Source organism: Lepus europaeus, chromosome 17 (genome assembly GCF_033115175.1).
Source record: "Lepus europaeus isolate LE1 chromosome 17, mLepTim1.pri, whole genome shotgun sequence".
NCBI classification, from domain to species: Eukaryota; Metazoa; Chordata; class Mammalia; order Lagomorpha; family Leporidae; genus Lepus; species Lepus europaeus.
This window is the reverse complement of record NC_084843.1, coordinates 310,569-334,260: the sequence shown is the minus strand read 5'-3', so window position 1 is coordinate 334,260 and position 23,692 is coordinate 310,569. Positions and strand designations below refer to the sequence as shown.

Genomic DNA, 23,692 nt, shown 5'->3' with positions numbered 1-23,692 from the left:
TGGTAGGATCCTGTCTTGAGTGAGGGTCCTCATCCAGAAGCAGAGCTCAGGACCCCGTGGAGCTCAGTCCAGGCCAGGCAGAGCCCCCCTGCAGGATGCCCGCCTCAGACGGGTGCTGGAGGCTGCGGGGCCCCACCTGTCCGTCACCAGCTGGGCGGGCCAGCAGGGCTGCAGGCTCTGCAGGGGGCGGGGGCTGACTCATGCCATGGGAGGGCTTCGTGTCTCCTCCTGGCACAAACTCACCGGGTGCTGCGATGGCTTAGTACCCCCAGAGTGTGTGCCTGCATGTGCGTTGTGTGTGCACTGCACTGCGAAAGGTGTGCAGGTGCACATGTGTGTGCAGTGTCCACGCACCTGCCCGACCAGGCCCAGGGAGCTCCAGGCTCCCCTGAGCCCTGGGCCCTGCAGAGCCCAGATCACACAGATCTCATGAGTGGGGACTGCCACAGGAAGTGCCAGAAAGGTCTGGAAAGTGACGTCACTGAGCCCTCCCTGGGGTCCATGAAGGCATGGGCGGGGGGGTGTCACTGGGTCACAAGGCAGGGCCAGACCCAGGCCCCCACAGCTGACCTGAGAGGTTCCACCAAGGTGCACACGGGCCATGCCCTGGTGCCACGTGTGTGGGTGTAGGTGTAGGTGTGTGCACGTGTGCACACATGTCATGTATGTGTGCATGTGTGTTGTGTGTGTGCATGTGCACGTGCATCCCTCGGTTGGGCCTTTCATCTGTCAGCTGTGGTCCTGACTCCTCAGGTGGGGCCCTCCCCAGGTCCCAGGGGCTCAGGGGCCCTTGGGCACCCTGAGTGCCGTGTGACCAAGGACAAGCCAGGCGGGGCTCTGCCCTCGACAAGCTCCATCCTTTCCCGACCCCACCCTGCACTCTGCACCTGGGGTGGCACTGGCACCCGGGACGACAGGCGCCGTGTGCCCCGCAGGGGCCTGATGGCCGAGTGTGTGTGAGTCTTTTCTCACTTTTCGTCACGTGGTCCCTGACGTGTGATGTCGAGGGCTGTGCCGGCCGGGCCTCCTGCTGGCAGAGCCGGCGTGTCCGTCTCCGTGTTCTCCTCCTCTCTGTGAAAGCCACTGTGATCCCATCACGGGGCTCCATGCTGACACCCCACCCACAGTCAGCCTCTGGGCCGCACACGCGTGAGGTCTGCAGCCCCCCACTCCAGGTCCAGCAGGCACAGAGTCCACAGCACGGCAGGTGGAGGGCGCCACGTCCCCTGGCCCAGGAGCAGTGGCTTTCTGTGTTCACACATGTGACAGCATGCACGTGTGTGTGCATCTAAGTGTGTGGTGCATGTTACGTGCATGTGAGTGTGTGGGCGGGTGTGCGTGCTGTGATCGTGCGTGTGTGAGAGTGTGAGTGTGCAGATGTGTGCTCTTGCATGAGTGTGATGCTGTAAGTGTGCATCAGTCTCTGTACATCCATGTGTGTGTGTGAAAGTGTGCATGTCCCCATGTGTCTGTGTGTCACGCATGTAAAGGGGGTGTTGTATTTCTGTGTTGTATTTCATGCACACTGAATGTGCATGTTAGGTGGCATGTGCACACGTGAGGGGATATGGGTGTTAGGTGCCTTGTGCACGCGTGTGAGGGGGTGTGGGTGTTACGTGACATGTGCACATGTGTGCATCTGTGAGTGTGGCATCGGTGGCCACCATCACTGTCACAGCTGAGCTCCCACAGAGCTGGGGAGCCCTCGTGGGTTCAGAGGTGCACTCAGGGTGGAGGAGGCCTGGGCAGCCTGGCCATAACCACAGGTGACCATGTCCCCCAGGTGAACGACCAGGAGCTAACATCTGTGTCACACGCGTGTGATCGTGTGATCATCTTCATTCCGTGCGCAGCGCTGGCCCGGCAGGCGTGGCCTCCACCCCACGAGCGGTCCCTGCGTTCCGCTGTGAGCCTGGCACAGGCTCTCAGCCTGGCTCCTCCGTGTGCTCTCAGCACCGACCCCGGAGCAGCAGGCTCCTGTGCAGCGCAGACCCTGTCCCTGAGCCACGCGCTGGAACGCACATGGCGGGGCCGGGGCTCACAGCCGCCTGTCTTGGCAGGAGAACGTGTCGCTGGCCGACATCCTGTCGCTGCGGGCCCGGGGGCTGAGTGAGCAGGAGGCCTGGGCCGTGTGTCTCGAGTGCAGCCTGGCCATGCACAGCGTGGCCCACTCCCCACTCTTCCGGACGCTGTGCATCACGCCTGACACGCTGGCCTTCAACACCAGCGGCAACGTGTGCTTCATGGAGCAGCTCAGCGGTGAGCGCCAGGAAGACGGGCTGGGCGTGGGGGGCACACGGAGGAGACACGTGGCCCAGGTGGGCGTGGGGGTGCACAGGGGAGACTCACCTGGCCCAGGCAGGTGCGGGAGGCTCACAGAATAGACTCACCTGGCCCAGATGAGCTGGGGGCTCAGAGGAGAGACATGTGGCCAAGGCGGGTGTGGGGGGATCACAGGAGAGACTCACCTGGCCCAGATGGGTGTGGGGGCTTGGAAGGGAGACTCACCTGGCCCAGGTGCCCAGCCGTTCCCATGGCACCTCCTCCTTCCCGCCCTCCATTTCGGAGCCAGTTCCCCACATTCCTCTCCGAGGAGCAGATGTCACTTCAAACTGCCACCTCCGATGCTGACAACGTCTCCAGGGACCCCAGCCTGAGAGGAGCGGCAGGGAGGGGCCTGGGGCCCCTCCTCCTTCCTGGGCCTGTGTGACCAGAGCACTCACTGCCTTCTCTCTTCTGCCCAAGATGACCCTGAGGGCGCCTTTGTGCCCCCAGAGCTGGATGTGACGGGGAACACCTTTGAGGTGAGTGTGCACCTCCACAGCTGCCCAGCGCTGGGGCACAGCCCTGGAGGCGGCCCCAGGCCCAGGTGGACAGCAGCTCAGTGGGGGCGTGGCTTGGACACAGATCTGGGGCTGCTCCGGTTTCCTGGCGTGCTTTCTGGGGAGGGGATTCACCACGTGTGATGCGTCCCGGGTCCCTTGCTTCGGCAGTGAGCTCCTCACTGGCAGAGGGCGGGCTCGGGCCCTGAGGTGCGTGGATGTGTGTTCTGACGCGAGGCCCGAGGTGATCACCCTGAGTGCGAGTGGCGCTGCCCTGACCCTGGCTGCTCGCTGCCATCCCTGGGGGCTCCGTGAGCAGGTGCGTGGCCTTGGGGCCTGCACACGGGTGTGACAGGGCAATGGGCAGCACAGCCTCCACGTGAGCTCGGCGTGTAGGACAGAAAAACCCTGCCAGTCCCCCCTGGCCCTCGATGCTGTCCATCCCCTGGGCGCCGCCTGTCCATCAGGTTCTGCCTGTCCATCAAGCACTGGGCTGCACGTCGTTGGCACAGAGCTCGACCCTGGAACAGCAGCTCTCGAGCCCCTGCCCTGAGAGGCTGCAGGGTCCCCACTGAAGTCCCCATGCCAGCGGGCCCCTACTCTGCCAGGCATTTTGTCTTGTTGGACCCAAGGCCCAGGATCCAAATCCTGTGGTCTTGGGGCAGCGTCACCCCTGTCTACGCATGGACTTCAACGTGTTCTATTGTGCTCCGGTCAGGGGACCCCGTGCCAGCGAGAAAGCAAGGCCCTGATACTAACTTGGGTCCCCGTACAGGACCGAGCCGTCCCCGCGTCCCCGCCTGTGTGAGGCCGAGCCGTCCCCAGCATCTCCCCCATAGGCTGCACCATAGTGGGCACCTGGGCAGGCAGAGGTGCACCTGTTTACTGGAACCCCTGCCCCGCCCCCTGTTAGCACTGCTCCCCAAGAGGCTGTGGGCTGGAGTCCACCCTGACAGGACTGCAGGTGCCAACTGCAGGCTGTGTCTGCTTCCTTTCTTTAAAGCGGTCATTCTCAAAAGCTTTTTGGTCCCAGGACCCCCTTACACTCTAAATGCTAGAGTAGCCCCAAGAGTTTTCATCCATGTGGGTTTTATCGCTCGGCATTTTCATTCTACCGGACAGGCAGGGGGAAAGAGACAGAAAGAGACCCTGCATCCACTGGTGCTCTCCCCAAATGCCTGCAACAGCCGGGGACAGCAGGCTGAAGCCAGGAGCCTGGAGCTCCATCTGGGTCTCCCACGTGTGTGGCAGGGGCCCGAGCACTCGAGCTGCCAGGGTGCCCGTGAGCAGGGAGCTGCATGGGAGTGAAGCAGCCAGGACTCAAAGCAGGCACTCCCTGGGGAGCTGGCGTCCCAAGCAGTGACTCAGCCACTGTGCCAGACTTGAAGCCAGAAACTGAGATTTTAGAAAACGCTAGCCCATTAATTCATTTTAAAACAGTAAACCCACTGCATGTTAACATACATAACAGATATGATAAAAGAAAAACAGTTTTCCCCAAAACCACCAGTGAGGCGAGTGACCACGCATTTGTAAGCCTCTGTTGTCCGGCTCCTGGGACTCACGCAGCCTCAGGAAGTCCCTGCACAGCGAGAGCAGCAGCACCTCCATTGCCACGGAAACAGCCTCCATCACTGTGCTTTCATATCTTCTTAAATATTTATTTGAAAGGCAGAATTCCAGAAATAGAAAAAGAGAGAGAGAGAGCTTCCATCCGCTGGTTCACTCCCCAAATGGCCAAAACGGCCAGAGTCGGGCCAAGTGGAAGCCAGGAGCCAGGACTCCATCCGGGTCTCCCACACGGATGCAGGGGCCCAAGCGCTTGCACCATCCTCTGCTGCTTTCCCAGGCCATGAGCAGGGAGCTGGATTGGAAGAGGTGCAGCCGGGATGTTAACTGGCGCCCGTGTGGGATGCCGGCGTCACGGGTTGAGGCTTTCCCGGCCCGTTTCCTCTCTCAGGAGCGGTTGTTAATGCTCCACCGCTGTGCTCAGGCCTGACAGATGCTTACCTGCGCCGCCCCCCCCCCCCCCCCGCCCCGCCTCGCCCCGGGCCCCAAAGCTTTGCTCCGCCCAGGGAGGTGTGCCTGCCTGGCACACTGAGCCACGTCTGAATCCAGCCAGGGAGCGCCTGGAGCAGCCTCTGTGCAGTGGGAGGGAGGGTCCAGGGCCCCCTCCTCCACACCCAGAGGTTCCCCAGCTCTGCCACCTGCCGCTGGGAGCCTCCAGCTGTGACGCACGGCTTCAGTCAGTGGTGTGACCCCATTTCGTTCTGTACCCCCCGGGGGGGGGATTGAAGCCCAGCCGTAAAAGCTTCCAGGAGGGGCCGGAGCTGTGGCCCCGCAGGTTAGGCCAAGGCCAAGGCCTACGGTGCTTCCTTTCCTTTCCCCGTCTTTCACGAAGTCGGCTCCCCTGCGCCCTCCTCCCGCGGATCCTGCGGGGCGGTTCCAGCGTTCGCTGTGGCTAATCCTCCGGTTCTTGTTCCTTGCTCTTCCTGGAGCTTAGTCCCCTGCGAGGCCGTGAGGCCATCGTCCGCCTCTCCTCCCGAGCGGTGTGAGCGGTGTGAGCGTGCACGCTGCAGGCCTGAGCCTCCCCGCACAGCCCTGCCGCATCCTGTCTCCCGCGCTGCAGTTCCGCGTTCACTCCACGGGTTTCCCTGGGCCGCGTGAACGGGCGTCTCCCGGGAGACACACGCAGGAAAGCACCTACCCCGCGCTCTGAGCTCACGCGGCTCCCTCCCGCGGAGGCGGGGAGGTGGGCTCTGAGCGCACTGGGGCGCCGACACCATTTCCCCTTTTGCACCGTTTTCATCCATTAAGGACAGGTCCCGTGCCGCGCGCCGCCCCCGCCTCCGCCCTGCGCCTGCGCCGCGGGGCTTTCCACGTCTGAGTCCTGCTGGGCTCAGCTTCCTGCGGGGAAGGGGCTGCGCCCAGCACACGTCACGCATCACACCGTCACGACCGTCTGTCCTTTGGGGTGGGCAGAAAACCAGCGGGAGCCAGTGGGTGCTTTGGGGCAAGCTGGACCCAGGCCCCGGGCTGGGTCGGGCACCGCTGTCCACTCCCCCGACACCCCGTCTCGGGAGAACCCGCAGGGTGGGGGCACTCCCCCAGCCCGGCCCCTCACTCACGCCCCGGTGCCGCAGGCGCACATCTACTCCCTGGGGGCCACGCTGAAGGCGGCCCTGGACTACGCGGTGGAGCCCGAGCCGGAGCCCAGGCTGAGCGCGGAGCTGGAGACGCTGCTGAGCCAGATGCAGGCGGAGGAGCCCGCAGACAGACCCCGCCTGGAGGTGAGCGCTCTCGGGCCCAGGCCGCACGCCGCGCTGGGAGCTGTTGGGATGCGTTGTGGACACGCCACGCGCGCGGGGCGGGCAGAGCCCTCTGCAGCCTCCTGAGAGGACTCCGGTCCGCAGAGCGTCATCGCGCTGTGCCGGGAGAAGACGCGGCCCGCGTCCTCCTGCCACCTGTGCCGGAGCCTCTCTGCCGTCGGCAGACGCGTGCTCTCCATCGAGTCCTTTGGAGCCTTCCAGGGTAAGAGAGCGGCCCCCCACACACACACACACACGCACACACGCCTGCCCACGCATGTAAGTGCACCCACACGCCCGCACAGTCACCTACACACAACCCCAGGCACACTCATTCTTACTAAACCCCCACGCCCCTGGACTCATACACTCACACACACGGGTATTCAAACAGATCACATAGGAAGGGTACTTCAAAAAGTTCACAGAAAATAGCATTGAAGATGATGTCATTTTGGTGCAAAAACCAGTTTTTGAAATCCGTGTATACCAGGTCTTCAAAAAGCTCATGAAAACGCATTTTTGCGAAAACCTAGCAGAGACCTCAAAAGCATGCCAGGCCGGCGCTGGGCACCTTGGGGACAGGAGCGGGTGCAGGCACGACGCCGCTCAGCTCATCCCCTCCGCCAGCGCCACTGCGCGCCAGCAGGTGTATCCACTTCCGCACGCTCAAAGCTGTAGGGTTTCCACAGCTCACGGGGACTCCGCCTGTCTGAGCTCAGAGCCAGCAAGGGCCGGGGGTCCCGTCCCAGGGTGGCGCTCAATTGGGAGAAGGCTTCGCCCAGTTCCCGTTCTCCCTTGGGAACCACTTGTGACCTTGACGAGCCCTCGGGTGTCCAGGGGACACGTGCGGTGTGGCGCAGAGCGGGCAGGGAGCCCTGGTAGAGGCCGGGGTGGGTGCCATGCTGGCGGCTGCACATCACTGTCTGCTGTGAACGCCTCTTGCTTTGTATCCAGATATGAACGACAGCACCTGGAGGGCGGTGCCTGCGCCGAGAAGCGTGGGGCCCAGAAGGCCTCCAGGGGACCTTGGCACTGACCTAGAGGGCCTGCCCCAGCCCCCCATCTCTGGGGAGCCCAGCCTGCGCCACAGACCCCTGCCCCCCAAGCCACTGCCATCAGCCCCTATGAAGAACGGGGACAGCCACTGCCAGGAGGGGCTGGCCAGCCTCGTCCTGGACCCCCTGAGCCCCCTGAGTGAGCTGGACAGAGACCTCCTCAAGAGGAGCCACCTGCGGCGCACGCACACGTCCCCCAGGCCCCTGCCCAAGGGCCCCGAGGCCACTGCCTCCGACCCTGGAGCCCAGCTGCCCCCGCCTGTGAGCTCCCCTGCGGGCCCCAGGAAGGCCATGCTGGACGGAAGGAATGGCCTCTCCAGGGTCAAGGTGCAGCTGGAGCAGGAGCCACAGCCCCAGCACACGGGGGCACCAGGCCCAGGCTGCAGTGGAGATGGGGGCCCCAAGTCCTCATGCTCTAGCCAGGGGCCTGCCGAGCAGAGGTCCCTGCCCTGTCCCGAGGCCACTCAAGGTGCAGGTGGTGAAGCTGAGATACCCATGGGTGACGAGGAGACTCCCGGAGTGGCACCCACGGAGCAGGTGGGTGACAGGCTCCCAGCGGCTGGGGAGGGGGAGCTGGCCGCAGCTATGGCACTGCTGCCGGCACCGCCTCCCATCCTCTCCAGGGTCTTCCTGTCGGCCTCGGCCTGGCCTGGCCCTGCCCCAGCATCTGTCTTAGGACACAGGCCTGTGGTGCCCCCGCTCACTCCTGAGCTGTGTCCCCTGAATGCCCCAGGGAGGGGGCCACGCACACGGCCACCGCTGGTTGACCCACAGGATGAGGGGCATGGGATTCTGGGGCTTTTATTTCCATTCAAGTCCTGGCGAGCGCTGGAGAGCAACCACATGGACGGCGTGGTCACTTCAAGCAAGGTCTGCCCAGGGCCAGATGAGCAGACCGAGGTGGCCGGGGCTGTCCCTTCCCCGAGGACAACGCCCAGCCAAGGTTCTGGCATCGGGACTCCTGACCTCAGCCCCCACACAGGGCACAGCCCCCCAGGCATCTGGGCTGCCCTAGCACACACCCCAGCCCCTCTGTCGCACAGGGGGCCTTGAAAGGGGGTCTCAGGGAGGACACTGGCCTCTGGAACCTTCTGTGTGTCTGAGCCCATGTGGAGGACCTGCCCTCCAGGGAGACACACAGAGCAAGTGTGGGTCTTGAGCTCTGACCACCTGCTCAGTGGCCCGGACAGCGTCTGTCACCACTGCCTCCCAGAAATCCCTCATCCTCCCAGACTGCCCCTGGACACGGCTCCCTGACCCTGGCTCCCACACACTCCCTGCTCTTTGCACCTGGGTGACCACTCAGGTCATTGAGCCCTGGTCCCCAAAGGCATCCTCATATAGTGGGGACAAGTGCATGGTGTGCCACCTGGGGCTGCTGTGCCCGCGGCCATGCCAGCTCCTGGGGCCCTGCCACGTCTGACTTCACAGTGGCCAGGCCTCCAGCCTCACCCACACTCACTCCAACATCACTGCTTCCCCAGCCCCGCCACGCAGGAGGTGGGTGTCACCTGCCACGCCCCCAGGAAGTCCCCTTCTCTGCTCCCATAGGACCTGTCCCTGCAGGACCTCCTGTGCAAGCTGGGCCGGCCCTTCAGGGAGTACGAGCTGTGGGCCCTGTGCCTGGCCTGCCTCCGCGCCCTGCAGGTGCCCACGGAGCCCCCAGGTGACCCAGCGGGGCCGGGGCAGTGTCCTGTGCCCGGGGGGGACAACATGGGACGTCAGGGACCGAAGGTCCGCCTGTGCATGCTGCGGACCCCGCAGCCTGCCGGCCCCTGACCGCACCCCTGGGTGCACGTCCTGCAGCCTACCTGTGCCCGGACTCCGTGCTGGTGGCCGAGGACGGGACGGTGCTCCTCAGGCCGGCCCCTGACAATGGTGCGTCAGCGGGGCCGCCCCGGGGCCGAGGTCCAGGGCCACTGGCCAGGCCGAGGGGAGCACAGCGGGGCCTGCTCTCTTCCAGGGCCCTGCGACTCCTTCTTCCTGGCTCCTGAGGCGGCCGAGCAAAAGCCGGTGACCGAGAAGGTAACTGGGCGGTCCCTCCCCGGGCCCCAGGTCCCCCACTGCCAGGACCCCGTGTCTGCCCTGGGGTGTGCAGACCTGAGATGGCTAAATCCGAGACACTCAGAACCCTTGGCTCCCACACAGGCCGAGGACACAGCAAGGGCAGGGCGGCGGCCAGCGTGGGGAGCCCGGGGGGAGTCGAGTAAAGGCCGCACCACGCCACGCCACGCCGGGGCTCTGTCCAGGCACAGAAGTGAGACCAAGGCTTCAGCCTTTGATAGCCCTGGACAGCGAACCCCCCAGGGCGCATAGAAGGGATGCCAGGAGCTGAGGCTGGGGGTGGGGCCTCCCCTCTGCCACAGCCCCCCAGTGTCGGGGGGTTGGCTGAGGGATGGGAGCACGCGGCGGCACAGGACGTGGCACGGGACTGCAGTGAATGCCGGCATGGACGGTACAGAGGCCAGGAACACCCAAGAGGGGCGGGCGGCACCGAGGCCGCGTCTCTGTGGGCAGCCACGGCATGCTGGCAACGTAAACACGCACGTGGCAGCACACTGGTGACGCAAGCACGCCGGGACTGTACGTCTGAGCAACAACGTTTCCACAAAGAAGTAGGAGAAAAATCCAGCGTAAACGTTAGAACCGCGCATTGTTCACGGCGCGGCGGATGGGGGAGCGGAGTAAGCTGGCAGTGTAGCCCTGGCCTGCGATGCTGCAGACCGCATGGGCGCCGGCTCAAGGCCCCTGCTGACGGGAAAGTGGAGGGAGATGGCCCGAGTGCCTGGGCCCCTGCGCCCACGTGGGAGACCCAGAGGAAGCTCCTGGCTTTGGCCTGGCCCTGCCATCTGTGGAGTGAACCAGCTGATAAGAGATCGCTGTGTCTCTCTGCAACTGCCTTTCAAATAAATAAGAGGCAGAGGCATAGAGAGAGAAAGTGAGAGAGAGAGAGGTCTTCCATCCGCTGGTTCACTCCCCAAATGGCTGCAATGGCAGGAGCTGTGCTATTCTGAAGCCAGGAGCCAGGAGCTTCTTCCAGGCCTCCCAGGTGGGTGCAGGGACTGAAGGACTTGGGCCATCTTCCACTGCCTTCTCAGGACACAACAGAGAGCTGGATCAGAAGTGGAGCAGCTGGGACTCAAACCGGCACCCATATGGGATGCTGACACTGCAGGTGGTGGCTTTACCTGCTACGCCACGGCACTGGTCCCATAAATCAGTCTAGAAAAAGAAGAAGAAATAGAGCTGGAAGACAGGGAGCAGCCCCAGCAGGGAAGAAGCCGGAGTTCTTAGAGGACAGCGACCAGAGGTCTCCCAGTGCCCACCGGCGTCCGGGAGGACGGGAGAGGGAGGGGGAAGCCCTTGCAGAAGTAACGTGCGAACTTCCCAGTTACGGAAGCACCTGCAGCTCCAGGCTCCAGCAGCTGAGAGAATCTGAAACCAGATCAGAGCCAAGAAGTCCACGCCCCGACACAGCGTCCTGAACCTCCGGCACCAGAGACCTGAGAGCGGAAACAGCGCGCCGAGTAGGGGAGGAAGTGACCCGGTGGCAGAGACGGCGCCGGCAGGAGGGAGCAACATTTCCCAGAGCTGGAGGGACTCCACTCAGGACCCTTGGAAAGTAAAGGAAGCACCCAGGCGTCGGCGTGAGTGAAGCTGAGCCTGGGACGCCTGCAGGTCCGCCCTGAACGCGGGTTCTTCCCACAGGCAGGGATGGTCAGCACTCTGAACACGTGAGCAGGAGACAGTAACACGCCGGGCAGAAGCACGGCCGCCGCAGGCTTTGCTCAGTGCCCTGGCTCGTGATGACCGGGATCTGTAGCGGCTGCGGTAGTCCTGGCCGTATGTGAGAAAATGTTTGAGCATGTTCTGAACGGGCGGGAGCGATGGCATAGGGAGGGGAGGTTTTAACGTCCCACAGACTGGCAACACGTTCACATCTGCACTCGGATGAGTTGAGTACGTAATACAACACCTAGCACAGCCGCTGAAAATGACACGAGATACCAAGAGACACACTCAGAACACCACAGATGAAACGGGACGCTGGAGAGTCCAGGTAGCCCCCAGGGGGAAGAGCAAGAGCAGAAACTGACACCTTGAGCCGTGGTGTGGGGGACGCTGTCGGATGCAGGTGCTGTGAACGCGTCCGCTAAAGGCAGAGCACGCCGGTGGTTCACAGGCGCGGGACGACCGTCTGCAGGAAACTCAAGCACAGCAGGCTAGCGGGCGGAAGGCAGGGGGGCGGGGAGGGGCGCTGTGCAGACACTGAAGAGAAAGCAGAGGGCACCGGACGCTCCCTGCAGCACCGTCCACCCCACCGAGACGACAGCGCCTGCTGAGGGCAAATGCACCCACGGCCGCCGTGGAGCCTGTGGGAGACATCGGTGAGTCCACAGCCGTGCTGGGGACGTCACTGCCTCTCAGCAGTCGGTGACGACGGCTGAGTGTCAGACACCTGGAGTTCCGAGGAGTGCCACGTGAGCATCGGCCACGGGACCCGGCCACACACACAGGGACCGCCCAGCCGGGCAGACAAGGGAGACGCGCATCAGCACCCTCAGAACAGCGTGCAGGGGCCGCCGTTTGTCGGAGCCGTTGAGTCTCGGCTTGGGACACCCACGTCCCTCACGGGTGCCTTGTTCAGGCACCGTCCCTGCTTCTGCCTCAGCTCCCTGCCGGTGCCCACTGGGAGGCAGTGGACAGTGGCCTCAGTACTTGGGTCCTGGCCACTCGTGGGCTCTCCCAGAGGAATTCCTGGCTCGAGGCTTCAGCCCGGCTCCGACCTGGCTGTTGTGGGCATTGGGGAAGTGAACCAAGAACGCAGATCTCTCCCTCCCCCTCCCCCTCCCCCTCCCCTTCCCCTGACACGGAGGATATCGCCATGGTCCCTGCAGGCGTCCCCGGGATAAGGACAGAAGCAGGTGCACACACAGATTCGCCACTGAGACGAGACGCACCAGTGCCCGCTCTCACTGTGAAATACTTCATCGGAATAGCCCCATAGATACTGGAAAACTGAGCTCGTAAAACCTGTCTACAGCAGATCTCCAGGCCCAGATGGCTTCACTAGAAAATCGCACCGAGCGTTTGAAGGAGATAAAACAGCTCCACGGTCTTTCCGGGGAGACAGACGAGGAAATCACGCTTCCGGTTCATTGCGTGAAGCTGGCCTCAGCCCGTCCGCAACACCAAAGAGCCACAGCCTGATCAAAGCCTTCAGGGTGGAGGGCGGGGCAGAGCCTTCTCCCGCGTCCAGCACCACCCACAAGCATTGCCACGGAAGGAGACGTGGACAGGCTGGGCGCCACCAAGGTCTAAAGCTGACCGAGTGTGGCTCGCTGCAGCGGCCAAGACTGACAGCTGAAAACCGCTCTGGGACACGAGGCTCCGTGGGCCCGTGGGCCAGAGCAGCCATGGACGCCCAGCTTCGGGCAAAATCAGGCACCGGCCACAGACAAAGCAAAAGCAGCAGACCCGGCGTTGGTTGGAGTTGCTCATCTTGACGGCGGACGTCCACAAAGCCTGGCAGGAAGCACGTTCCTCCTAAGGCCGGACGTCCCAGCTGCTGCATGAGACCAGAAAGGGAAGGGAGGTTCCGGCGCTGGCCTTTCTCCCCCCTCATCCTGAGATCAAGGGAAGCCCACCACGCCATCAGAGCAGCTGACCTCGGGCACTCCCGTGGCAACATGGGCGTGGCAGCGAGACACGGAACAGCACAGCCCCCGGGGTGGGGACGGGTTTTCCGTGACCCCCTGAGCCATCACCGCCAGTGCAGAGGAGGCCACAGCCGAGGCTCCCCACTCCCCAGAGCTCAAAGCCCAGTCACTGGCCACTGGGCCTCACGTGTAACCCCAGGCCTCGCCTGGGCTTCGGTCTTGGTGGGGATCCCCAGGCTCAGGGGAGGTGACTGCTCCTGGGGTCTGCACCTTGCTGTCCCCCTGAGGGCTGTGGTCCATGCAGTCTGCTGGAGACAGCCAGCCGATCTGCCTCGACCACTCAACCTCTCCGCCCCTCCCAGGCCTCCATGTACTGTGTGGCTGCCGTGCTGTGGACTGCCGCCAAGTTCAGTGTGCCCCGAGACCACAAGCTGACTCTGCCACGCCGACTCAGGACTCTCCTCCTGGACATGGCCAGGCGCTGCGCCCCAGAGCGGCCGTCTGCGGCTGAGGCCATCAAGGTGACGCCAGGGCCTAGGCCTGGGCACGGGGTGGGGGTGGGGCGGCACATAGGTCCGGTGTCTCAGGGCATCAGCAGGTCCTCGGCAAGGAAGGCAGTGGGGCCACTTCACGGCGGCCCCTGTGGGCAGCGTGGGGTCCCTGCCAGCTGGTGCTGCACCATGCCCCAGGGGCCCCATGTCCCTGAGTGGGAGGGGCTGCCCTGAGTCAGGAGCTGACTGCCCCAGCCACATCCCCTCTGAGGACTCCGCCTGCCTCACCACTCTGCACCCAGCTGCCGGTGTCCCTGCCAGCACTGGATTCTGACCTTGTCCTCCAACAGCAGCGTGCAGGTGTGTGCCGTGTGCACAGAGCAGGTGCCAATGTGCAGGTGTGTGCCGTGTGCACAGAGCAGGTGCCAATGTGCAGGTGTGTGCCGTGTGCACAGAGCAGGTGTCAGTGTGCAGGTGTGTGCCGTGCGCACAGAGCAGGCATCGGTGTGCAGGTGTGTGCCATGCGCACAGAGCAGGCGTCGGTGTGCAGGTGTGTGCCGTGTGCACAGAGCAGGTGCCAATGTGCAGGTGTGTGCTGTGCGCACAGAGCAGGTGTCAGTGTGCAGGTGTGTGCTGTGTGCACAGAGCAGGTGCCAATGTGCAGGTGTGTGCCGTGTGCACAGAGCAGGTGTCGGTGTGCAGGTGTGTGCCGTGTGCACAGAGCAGGTGTCAGTGTGCAGGTGCCAATGTGCAGGTGTGTGCCATGCGCACAGAGCAGGTGTCGGTGTGCAGGTGTGTGCCGTGTGCACAGAGCAGGTGCCAATGTGCAGGTGTGTGCCGTGTGCACAGAGCAGGTGTCAGTGTGCAGGTGTGTGCCATGTGCACGAGCAGGTGTGTGCCGTGTGCACAGAGCAGGTGCCAATGTGCAGGTGTGTGCCATGTGCACAGAGCAGGTGTCGATGTGCAGGTGCCAATGTGCAGGTGTGTGCCGTGTGCACAGAGCAGGTGTCAGTGTGCAGGTGTGTGCCATGTGCACGAGCAGGTGTGTGCCGTGTGCACAGAGCAGGTGCCAATGTGCAGGTGTGTGCCATGTGCACAGAGCAGGTGTCGATGTGCAGGTGCCAATGTGCAGGTGTGTGCCATGTACACAGAGCAGGTGTCGGTGTGCAGGTGTGTGCCGTGTGCACAGAGCAGGTGTCAGTGTGCAGGTGTGTGCCATGTGCACAGAGCAGGTGCCAATGTGCAGGTGTGTGCCGTGCGCACAGAGCAGGCGTCGGTGTGCAGGTGTGCACCCGTCCACAGAGTGAGGTTTCTGTGGTTTGGGAGACCTGGGGTCCGTGCTCTCGGGGCCCGCCGCCCCTGTGTAAGGTGAGATGGGACCTGGACTCTGAGGCAAACGTCCCTCAATGTGGCGAGACCAGTTTTTTTCAGGGACTGAGGCCGGGGGAAGCCAGGCCCCTCCCTCTTTGCTGAGGGACTGGGGGAGCCCAGCTCTCACGTCCATGGCACAGGCCGCTGTGCCACACTGCCTCACGGGCTAGAACATCACAGAGCTGGAGCAGTGGCCACTTGTCCTCCATCTTGGCCAAGGCACTCGGAAAGGAAGTCCAGGGGCTGCTGTCCGATGTCCTCAGGACAGACAGGGAATTGTTGGGACAGCCTGTGCTGACCGACCCCACTGTGGGCGTCCACCTGTGAGGTCAAGGTAGCCAAGAGCCTGCTCCACCCACACCTGCACAGTCCCTCGCCTGTCCCTTGTCGGTCTGGGCTGCAGGACTGGGGCGGGTGTGGTTGTGTGTCTGGCACAGCAAGGCCAGGGTTTCCCTCGCAGTTGAGTTCAGGCCCAGCCCCCACTGTGGGATTTCACCCTGGCCACCCAGGCCAGAGCACCTGTGGGGGTCTCCCTGCACCCGAAGCCCCAGGCCCCCCTCAAGGCCCACCCTCGCACATTCCACGGTTGCAGAAGGAACCCATGGGCCCGGCCGTGGCTGTGCCTGAGCCGCCGTGTTCAGCCTGGCCATCGTGTGCAGTGGACGTCTCCTTGTCCCCAGGTGTGTGGCAGTTACCTCCTTCAGCGAGGCATGGACAGCAGGAAGATCTTAGCCCACCTGAGGGCGTCCACCTGCAAGGTGAGACGGGCCCAGCGGAGCACGTGCGGGAGCGGCCCTTGTCCTCCCGTCTGCTTCAGGGACTTATGGGCAGGTCAGGCACTGAGCCGCCCTCACCGCTTCCTCAGCCTTCTTGGGAGACTTGAAGGGCACCCCAAGGACCTTCCCCGTGAGCCCCACACGGGGGTCTCTGCCGACCGGCGGGAGGGGCAGGGGCCACACAGCAGCCCTCGGTCACCAGCTGGGTCTGCAGAGGTGGCTGTGGGCTTCTGGGTGTGCTGCCCGGGCCACCCAGGTCAGGAATGATGCCCAGGGCCCCAGGGCTGCAGGCGGGCATACCCCGGGCCACCTGACTCCCCAGCATGCTCTTGGTCCCGTATGAGGCTATCTGCCTGCTACCTGGTGCCCCCAAAACCTGGCTGAGTGGGCGTGCGTGGGGTACTTGGAGCCCTGCTCCACACAGAAGCCGCCCCTGCGCATCACCACACAGCATCCCGTGCAGGTGCCCCAGCAGGAGGAGACCATCACTCTGCAGAAGCCTCGCCCAGGTGGGCCCCCAAACAGCCCTCCTGCCCCCCAACCCCTGCACCCCACGCCCACAGAGCCCCAGCCATAGGTGGGCTCAGCCTGCCTGCCCAGCCTCCCCACCCTGCCTCCCAACAACCTGGTCACGCAGGCCCGTGCTCCACGTCTCCTCTCCTCCCCCACCTCCTTACCCGCCTCCCCAGGCACTGGTCACCCCCACCTTCCAGCTCCAGGCCAGGCCCGCAGAGAGGAAGCCCCGCAGTGTGGGGTAAGGGGGCGAGCTCCAGGCGCCCCCTGCTGTCCGCAGGCTTCCTGCCCGTCGTTGGCAGTGACGTGAGGCTGCTGGTGGTGCCGGGACCTGTGCCTGCCCCTCCCTCCTGCGACTCTGGGGCCCAGGAGCTGCCGGCAGCCTTCACCTCGGAGGCCACTCACTTCCGACCGGTTGTCCTGGCGCAGGATGCAGGTGAGGCCAGGTGAGTATCCAGCCCTCGGCCCCGGGGCCCCCGGGTACATGTGGCCCCTCCTGAGCACTCCCCCTCCTCTCTCCCCACAGGGAGCGGCTCACCTCATCCCCGGGGCTGGCCGAGAGCCCCAAGGACAAAGAGGGTGAGGGGTGGCCGGGCACCCAGGTCCTCTCGGAGGCCCCCAGCCTGAAGACAGGAGACCTGCCAACACCCAACCCCGGGCCGCAAGGAGTAGCTGCAGACCCTCCCGGGGAGCTGGGGCTGCCCGGCCTTGCCGAGGGGGGCTGCTGTGCTCCAGCCCCCGCCCTGGCCCTGCCCCCGGATCAAGGGATGGAGGGGCAGGACCCGCCCATAGCCACCTCCCCCCGAGAGCCCACCCTGGCCGACCGCAGCCCACGGCACCCTCGCAAGCCGCCCAGGCACAAGGCCACCGAGCGCCAGGGCCCAGAGCCAGAGAGCACCCGTTCCACCCCACGGGGCACCGCCAGGGCCTCAGCGACTCCAGACAGCCCCGGGAGCACCTCTGCCAGGGGGCACGGTGACCCCGAGAGGCCTTGGCCGGCAGAGCGCAGGCCCTGTCCGTCCAGTGTAGACGCCCCGTCCCCGCCGAGGACGGCCTGCCGCTCCCTGCAGGAGGCCACGCGGCTCATCCAGGAGGAGTTTGCCTGTGACGGCTACCTGGACAACGGGCTGGAGGCCCTCATCATGGGTGCGGGCTGCGGGGCCCAGAGACGGACAGGCGGGCGGGCTGGGGTCCCCAGGCCGGCAGAGGCCCCACGTGCCCTCACCTGCCTGCCGGCCTCTCCCCAGGGGAGTACATCCACGCCCTGAGGGACCTCACCTTCGCCACCTTCTGCGGGGCCGTAGCTGAGAAGTTCTGCGACCTCTCCTGGGAGGAGCGGCTGCTGCGGAGGCTGTTCCAGGTGGTGAACGGGGGGTGAGTGTCGGGCCCCTCAGTGGGGGGGGGGCTCGGCGGCCCCTCTCCTGGGGCAGGGGCTGGCCCTGCTCCCACAGGAAGGGAGCGCTGGTGGCACAGGCTCACCAGGCAGCTGCAGGAGAGGCCACGGGTCCCCTGGCTGGACACAGAGGTGGCCCCGGACCCCACAGGGACCAGACTGGTGGTGGTGATGGTCAGGGCAGAGTGGTGGCTCCCCCAGGATTAGGGGGGCACAGGTGGTGACACCAGCAGGCACAGTGGCCACCACAGGAACGGCAGCTCCCGCCCTAGCTCCGCCCCTCAGGCCCCCAGCTGTCCCTGCAGGAAGCCAGCCCAGTGTTCCTTCCCCCTGGGGCTGGCTTCACAGGGTGACGCTGGCTGGGGCCAAGACCCCAGTGCCAGGTGGTCAGGTGCCCTCCACAACCCCGGTCCACCCTGAGCTCCCGGCACCCACAGTGCTGACTGAAGTGAGTGCACCTGATGTGGGGTGCACCTGGCTGTGGGGCGACCCTGGCTGTGGGGTGCACCTGGCTGTGGGGTGTACCTGGCTGGGGTTCACACCTGGCTGGGGTGCATACCTGGCTGTGGGGCACACCCGGCTGTGGTGTACACCTGGCTGTGGGGTGACCCTGGCTGTGGGGTACACCTGGCTGTGGGGTGCACCTGGATGTGGGGTGCACCTGGATGTGGGGTGCACCTGACAGTGTTGCACACTTGACTGGGGTGAACACCTGGCTGGGGTGAACACCTGGCTATGGGGTGTACCTGGCTGGGGTGCACACCTGGTTGTGGGGTACACCTGGCTGTGGGCACACCCGGCTGTGGTGCACACCTGGCTGTGGGGTGCACCTGACAGTGTTGCACACCTGCCTGGGGTGCACACCTGACAGGGGTGAACACCTGCCTGGGGTGCACACCTGCCTGGGGTGCACACCTGGCTGGGGTGCTCACCTGGCTGGGGTGCTCACCTGGCTGTGGGGTGCACCTGGCTGTGGTACTCACCTGGCTGTGGGGCACACCTGGCTGTGGGGCACACCTGACTGGGGTGAACACCTGGCTGTGGGGTGTACCTGGCTGGGGTGCACACCTGGCTGGGGTGAACACCTGGTTGTGGGGTGCACACCTGGCTGTGGTACTCACCTGGCTGTGGGGCACGCCTGGCTGTGGGGCACACCTGGCTGGGGTGCACATGACTGACTGAGGCACACAGTCATCCCTAACCCCAGCACTGACAGCTGAGACCCTTCCCGTTTCCAGGATGCGGTGGGGCCCGGGTGGTGCTCCTGGTGCCCGCGAGCTCGGTGCGGGGGTGGGGACAGGGGTGGGGGCAGGCTGCTGAGCTGCCCCTCTGACCTCAGCTCGCCCCAAGAGCAAGGGCCGTCGTCCGTGTGCTCCGGCAGCTGCTCCCTCGCCAGCAAGAGGCCCTCGCTGCGCGGATCAGGTGAGCGACTGCTGGGCCCGGCTGGGCTCTCGTGGGGCTGTGTCCTGTGAGGGGAAGCACCGCCCCCCACGCACTCCACGACCCTGGCATCTGGGGTGGGGGGCGGGGCAGTGTGTCCCTCCCTGGACACGGGCGCCCCTTGGAACCACTGCTTTCCCCCGTCGCGACCCCGAGACCCCAGAGTGAGGAGGCTGCAGCACTGGTGGGCGGCGGCCCTCGGGCGAGGACGGGCGACCCGGATCCAATGGCACCATGATGGGGAACAGGCCAGCAGGCCCCAGAGCCACCAGTGTGGACCGGGCTCAGGGTACCCGGGAGGCTTGGGTGTGACGTGGCCAGGGCTGGGTCCGGAGCTGAACATTCCAGAAGAGATGTGTGACCGACCGCAGGGAGCAGGCAGCCTGGTCCTGACAGCAGTCGGGCTGGGGCCGGGGGCAGCCTCCCCGTGGACGGGGTGGCCATGGCCGCCGTGACCCTCGACCCTTTCTCTCCAGGCAAAGAGAAGCCCAGCGAGGCGTGGGTCAGCGGAGCGCCCTGCCCACCCCCTGCGCTGGCCGACCTGGACGCCGATGGGCTCTCCCGGGGCAACCTGGAGGTGGGGTTTCGGTCTCAGAAGTCAGTGAAAGGCGCAAGAGAGCAGCAGCCGGAGGCGGATGCCGGTGGGCAGCAAGGCTCGGTCCCTGAGCCGTCCAGTGGGGCCTCAGAGGCGGGCTCAGCGGCCAGGCTGGCCTGGCCCCAGGAAGGCGGCCTGGTGGCATCCCCAGGCCCAGCGGAGTTCCGGAGCTGCAGTCCGGGCTGGTCCAGTGCCTTCTACGAGGCCGACTGCTTTGGGCCGGATGTCCACAACTATGTGAAGGACCTGGGGAGGCAGAAGGCCGGCGGGTGTCCCGAGCCTGAGGCCCAGAGCCCGGTGAGCACCAGGCCTTTGCCCGCGGGGGTGGGGGCGGGGGTCTCTGCAGCCTCGGGCTCCGGGGACAGCCAGGGCTGGGCTCAGAGCCTCTCCCTTCGAGGTGAGGGGTGGCTTTTCTGTCTTGTCCGCCGAGCCTGTGCCACAAGGTGACAGCTCCCGGAGGTCCCCTGGTCCCCATGACCACGGAGCGATCGGGGCCACATCTTGGTCACGGCAGGCAGGTGCAGTCTTTTCTGGCCTTTGGGCAGCTGTGGGGTGAGACCAGGAGCACCTTGCCCCCGACAGGTCCAAGCCAGACTGGCAGCAACCTGAGCTCCTCACGGCCATCTGGGCCCGGCCAGTGCTGTGCACAGGCAGTGTGAGGCCGCTGGGCCCCGGGAGCTGCACAGGGGGCCACAGCAGGGCCCCCGGCTCCTCCCGGCTCCCCGCCTCTCTGGGGATCTCACGTGTGTGCCTCCTGCTGCCTGGACGCCACCTACGGCTACTCTGGAGAGAGCCCAGTGTCTTCTGGGCAGGCAGCGTGAGGTCGGAGTCATAGCACCGGTTTTGTTTAGAGTTCCACTGTTCCAGTGGGCCTTGGGACCACTGATCAGACGTGTGGGGGCCACTGCTCAGATGGGTGGGGACCACTGCTGCCCCAGGAGCTCTCAGGGCCTTATTACCTCCATGCTGAGTGGCAGAAGCTGTGGCCACATCATCCTCTGGCCCCTGACAGACAGGCTGGAGGGCCAGGGTGGGGGCAGCACCAGGACACCTGCAGGACAGGCACAGGTCCAGAAATGGGGCCCCTCTGTGGGCCCCAAGGGGAGGTTGGCCTGGTCCAGGGCTGGACAGCTCCACCCCCACCAAACAGGGCTGTTCTGAGGTTGAAGGATCAGGGGGGTCCCAGCTCTGACGGCTCAGGAAGGAACCTGGACAGTGTTTGCCACCAGGCTGCCCCAACAGGACACTGGCTTCTACCCAAGGGCTGTGGGGAGGGCTCTGTCCAGGGCCAGCTGCTGTCCAGTTGTCCAGGTGTTGACTGGGCAGTACTCCATGGCCTTGACTTACCCAAGCGTTGATCTGGAGAGACTAGGACAGCGTGTGTGGGCAGCGAGGACGACCCTGCCTCCCTGTGTCCTGTCCTGTGGGCGTCAGGTGGGACTGGCCAGGGCCACAACCTCAAGTCCCTTCTGAGGACCGGGGATGGCACAGAAGAACCAGCAGATGTCCACACCTGAGCCCAAAAGGACAATGGGTGCCATGTGACCAGGGTCCTTCCCACGGCCTGAGCGCCAGCCAGGGGCCAGGGTCAGCTCCAGCCCGGAAGCGGGGCCCCCGCCGCCCCCACCTGCCCGGCCAGCTTGCTCTGCTCCGTGCTCAGGGAATGGCAGCGGCTCGACTTAGCCTCACCTCCCCTTTGTCTCCGCTTCCGGATCCTTCCGCGTCCTGTCCTGCAGCTGTGCCCCAAGCTGTCCACATTGAACAAACCAACACTCTCACTGCAATTTCACCAGCAGTCGTGGGCCAGGGTAGGCCAAGGAGGAAACAGTGAACCGGCCCGGACGGACCAGCCTGTGTCCAACTGTGCCAGCTGGACGTCGCCGTCACCCCGCTGCCACGTGGACCTTACTTCCTGCAAATCATCCAGAATCAAACAAGCCCTCCGGGGCCGGTGCTGTGGCACAGCAGGTAAAGCCACCACCTGCGGCACCATCATCCCATATGGGCACCAGTTCAAGTCCCAGCTGCTCCACTTCTGATCGAGCTCCCTGCTATGGCCTGGGAAGGCAGTACAAGACGGCCCAGGTGCTTGGGCCCCTGCACCTACACAGGAGACCCGGAAGAAGCTCCTGGCTCCTGGATTTTGCCTGCCACTTCGCAGTCACTGGGGAGTGAACCAGCGCATGGGAAGCATCTTCCTCCCTCTCTGTAACTCTGCCTTTCACATCTCTCTCTCTCTCTCTCTCTCTCTCTCTCTCTCTCTCTCTCTCCCCACACACACACACACACACACGTACCAGCCCTTCTGGAAGCAGGAGTCATAGGAACTGTGTTGCTGATGAGCGTGGGGCGATCGACGCCAGCCCCGGGGCCTGTGTCCCAGCAGGGGCAGCTGCGTGCTGACCATTCCAGAAGGGACCTCCAGGTCTCAAATGACTCAGCTTCCTCGCGGTGGACAGGGACAGAGCCCTGCACTGCCGGTCGCGGGGGCATTGGCCACACCCCTGCTTTGGAAGCCAGGGTCAAGCAGACAAGATTCTGCTCAGTGATGGAATGTTCTAGACATGCACAGTCCTCAGGGTGGCTGCCAAAGGACAGGCATGTCCTCTTACTTCACTCCGGTGGCCCAGACGGCAGCACACAGTCGTGGCTCCTCATGGCACACCTGAGCCAGCCCCACAGGGAGCTGACCTGACAGGGCTCTCAGCAGCCGTGGGGCACCTGCCCACAGCGCCCAGCAGCACTGCCTCCCACGGGGCCCCATCTCCATGGTCTGCACACAGCTGAGCTAGGGCAGGACCCACAAATGCTTGGCAAAGGGGCTGGCTCCTGCCCTAGTGGGACCCCTCCCACAGTGCCCTGGGCCAGAGGTACTGACTGTTGTGGGGCTGCCCACCACTGGACACCAACGGTGTGTGATTTGAGAGAGAGAGAGAGAGAGAGAGAGAGAGAGTCTTCCATCCACTGGTTCATTCCTCAATTGGCCACAACGGCTGGAGTAGCACTGATCAGGAGCCAGGAGCTTCTTCCAGGTCTCCCGTGTGAGTGCAGGGGCCCAAGGACTTGGGCCATCTTCTGCTGCTTTCCCAGGCCACAGTAGAGAGCTGGATCAGAAGTGGAGCAGCCAGGATTCGAACCAGTGCCCATATAGGATGCTGGCACTGCAGGTGGTGGCTTTACCCACTATGCCACAACGCAAGCCCTGGGGGCGTGATTTTCATCCAAACCTCCAGAGGGGACTTGAACATTTACTAAAGACCAAGTGGACACCCTGGACAAGAACAGGTGGCCTGAAGCTTGGGACAGGGCTGACTTCCCAGACACAGAGGTCTCAGGTCCCCTGCAGCCCGCCTGGGAGCCCCTCCTGGTGGCCTCCTTCAGGGAAAGCCCCGAAGACTTCGCCGTCCTCCCATGGGAGCCCGGGTACCACCGGGCAGGCTGAAGGCAGGGGCGCCTCCTGAGGTAGTGTCCCCAGCAGCAGTGACCAGTGAGGGGAAGGCCACAGCAGGGCCAGCATTTGGTCCTGGGCAAGCTCAGCCACTGGTGTCTGGCTCATGAAGCAGAGCCGGGGCCTGGGGTCCCTCCTGGATCCCCGACTCAGCTGAAGCCCCCTGTGCTGTCGTCCAGCTGGGCTGTCACAGGCGAGTGTGCACTCACTCCTGCAGAGCAGGGCGCCAGCCCTCATCTGCGCGGCCGGGCTTAATTTAAAAGGAAAGGCGGTGACCAAGGGCACACAGATCGCACTTCGCTGCTTGGGGGAGAGGGGCAGGTGCCTGGCCCTGCAGGGTGCGGGACTGGGTGGGGGGTGTCCCTGGCCCTGTAGGATCTCAGGACTGGGGGCGTCCCTGGCGGTGCCACAGCTGCCCTTGAGCGAGATGGGCCCAGTGGGACTCAGCCAGGATCTGCCCACACAAGGGCCCAGGGTGCAGGATGCACTGGCTCATGGCTCCCACCCAGGGGCTGACTGAGCTGGGGTCCCAGGTGTTCACCCCTGTGGCTGTGGGGGCAGCAGCACTGTGGCCAGGGTGGAGGTGGCTTAGCTTGCTGAGTGGCCTCCATCTCTGCCAGGCCCTGCCGGTGCTCACCCCCCCACCCACCCAGACCAGGGAGTCCAGAGCCATGTGGGGCTGGCCCTGGTCTCCATACCTCCTGAGTTGGACTTGGTGTCCAGGAACTCTCCAGTGAGCGGGAACTGGTCCCGGGGGTGGGGCTGGACCTCCGGAGGTGTGGACAGACCTGCACCTGGAGATCCTACATGCAGCCCT

At 64.7% G+C, this 23,692-nt stretch overlaps 1 protein-coding gene across 1 annotated transcript in view; it reads left to right on the top strand.

Annotated features, from left to right (window-relative positions):
* Window positions 1-23,692, top strand: part of KNDC1 (kinase non-catalytic C-lobe domain containing 1) — a 34,742-nt gene that overhangs the window by 3,084 nt on the left and 7,966 nt on the right. The window contains exons 2-17 of the mRNA XM_062215151.1: window positions 2,061-2,259; window positions 2,746-2,804; window positions 5,966-6,112; window positions 6,236-6,353; window positions 7,088-7,725; window positions 8,740-8,854; window positions 8,995-9,066; window positions 9,152-9,213; window positions 13,211-13,369; window positions 15,391-15,468; window positions 15,950-16,034; window positions 16,277-16,445; window positions 16,526-17,145; window positions 17,247-17,373; window positions 18,732-18,814; window positions 19,309-19,724. Coding sequence (XP_062071135.1) covers window positions 2,061-2,259; window positions 2,746-2,804; window positions 5,966-6,112; window positions 6,236-6,353; window positions 7,088-7,725; window positions 8,740-8,854; window positions 8,995-9,066; window positions 9,152-9,213; window positions 13,211-13,369; window positions 15,391-15,468; window positions 15,950-16,034; window positions 16,277-16,445; window positions 16,526-17,145; window positions 17,247-17,373; window positions 18,732-18,814; window positions 19,309-19,724 — 3,147 coding nt within the window. The remainder of the gene's footprint in view (window positions 1-2,060; window positions 2,260-2,745; window positions 2,805-5,965; window positions 6,113-6,235; window positions 6,354-7,087; window positions 7,726-8,739; window positions 8,855-8,994; window positions 9,067-9,151; window positions 9,214-13,210; window positions 13,370-15,390; window positions 15,469-15,949; window positions 16,035-16,276; window positions 16,446-16,525; window positions 17,146-17,246; window positions 17,374-18,731; window positions 18,815-19,308; window positions 19,725-23,692) is intronic.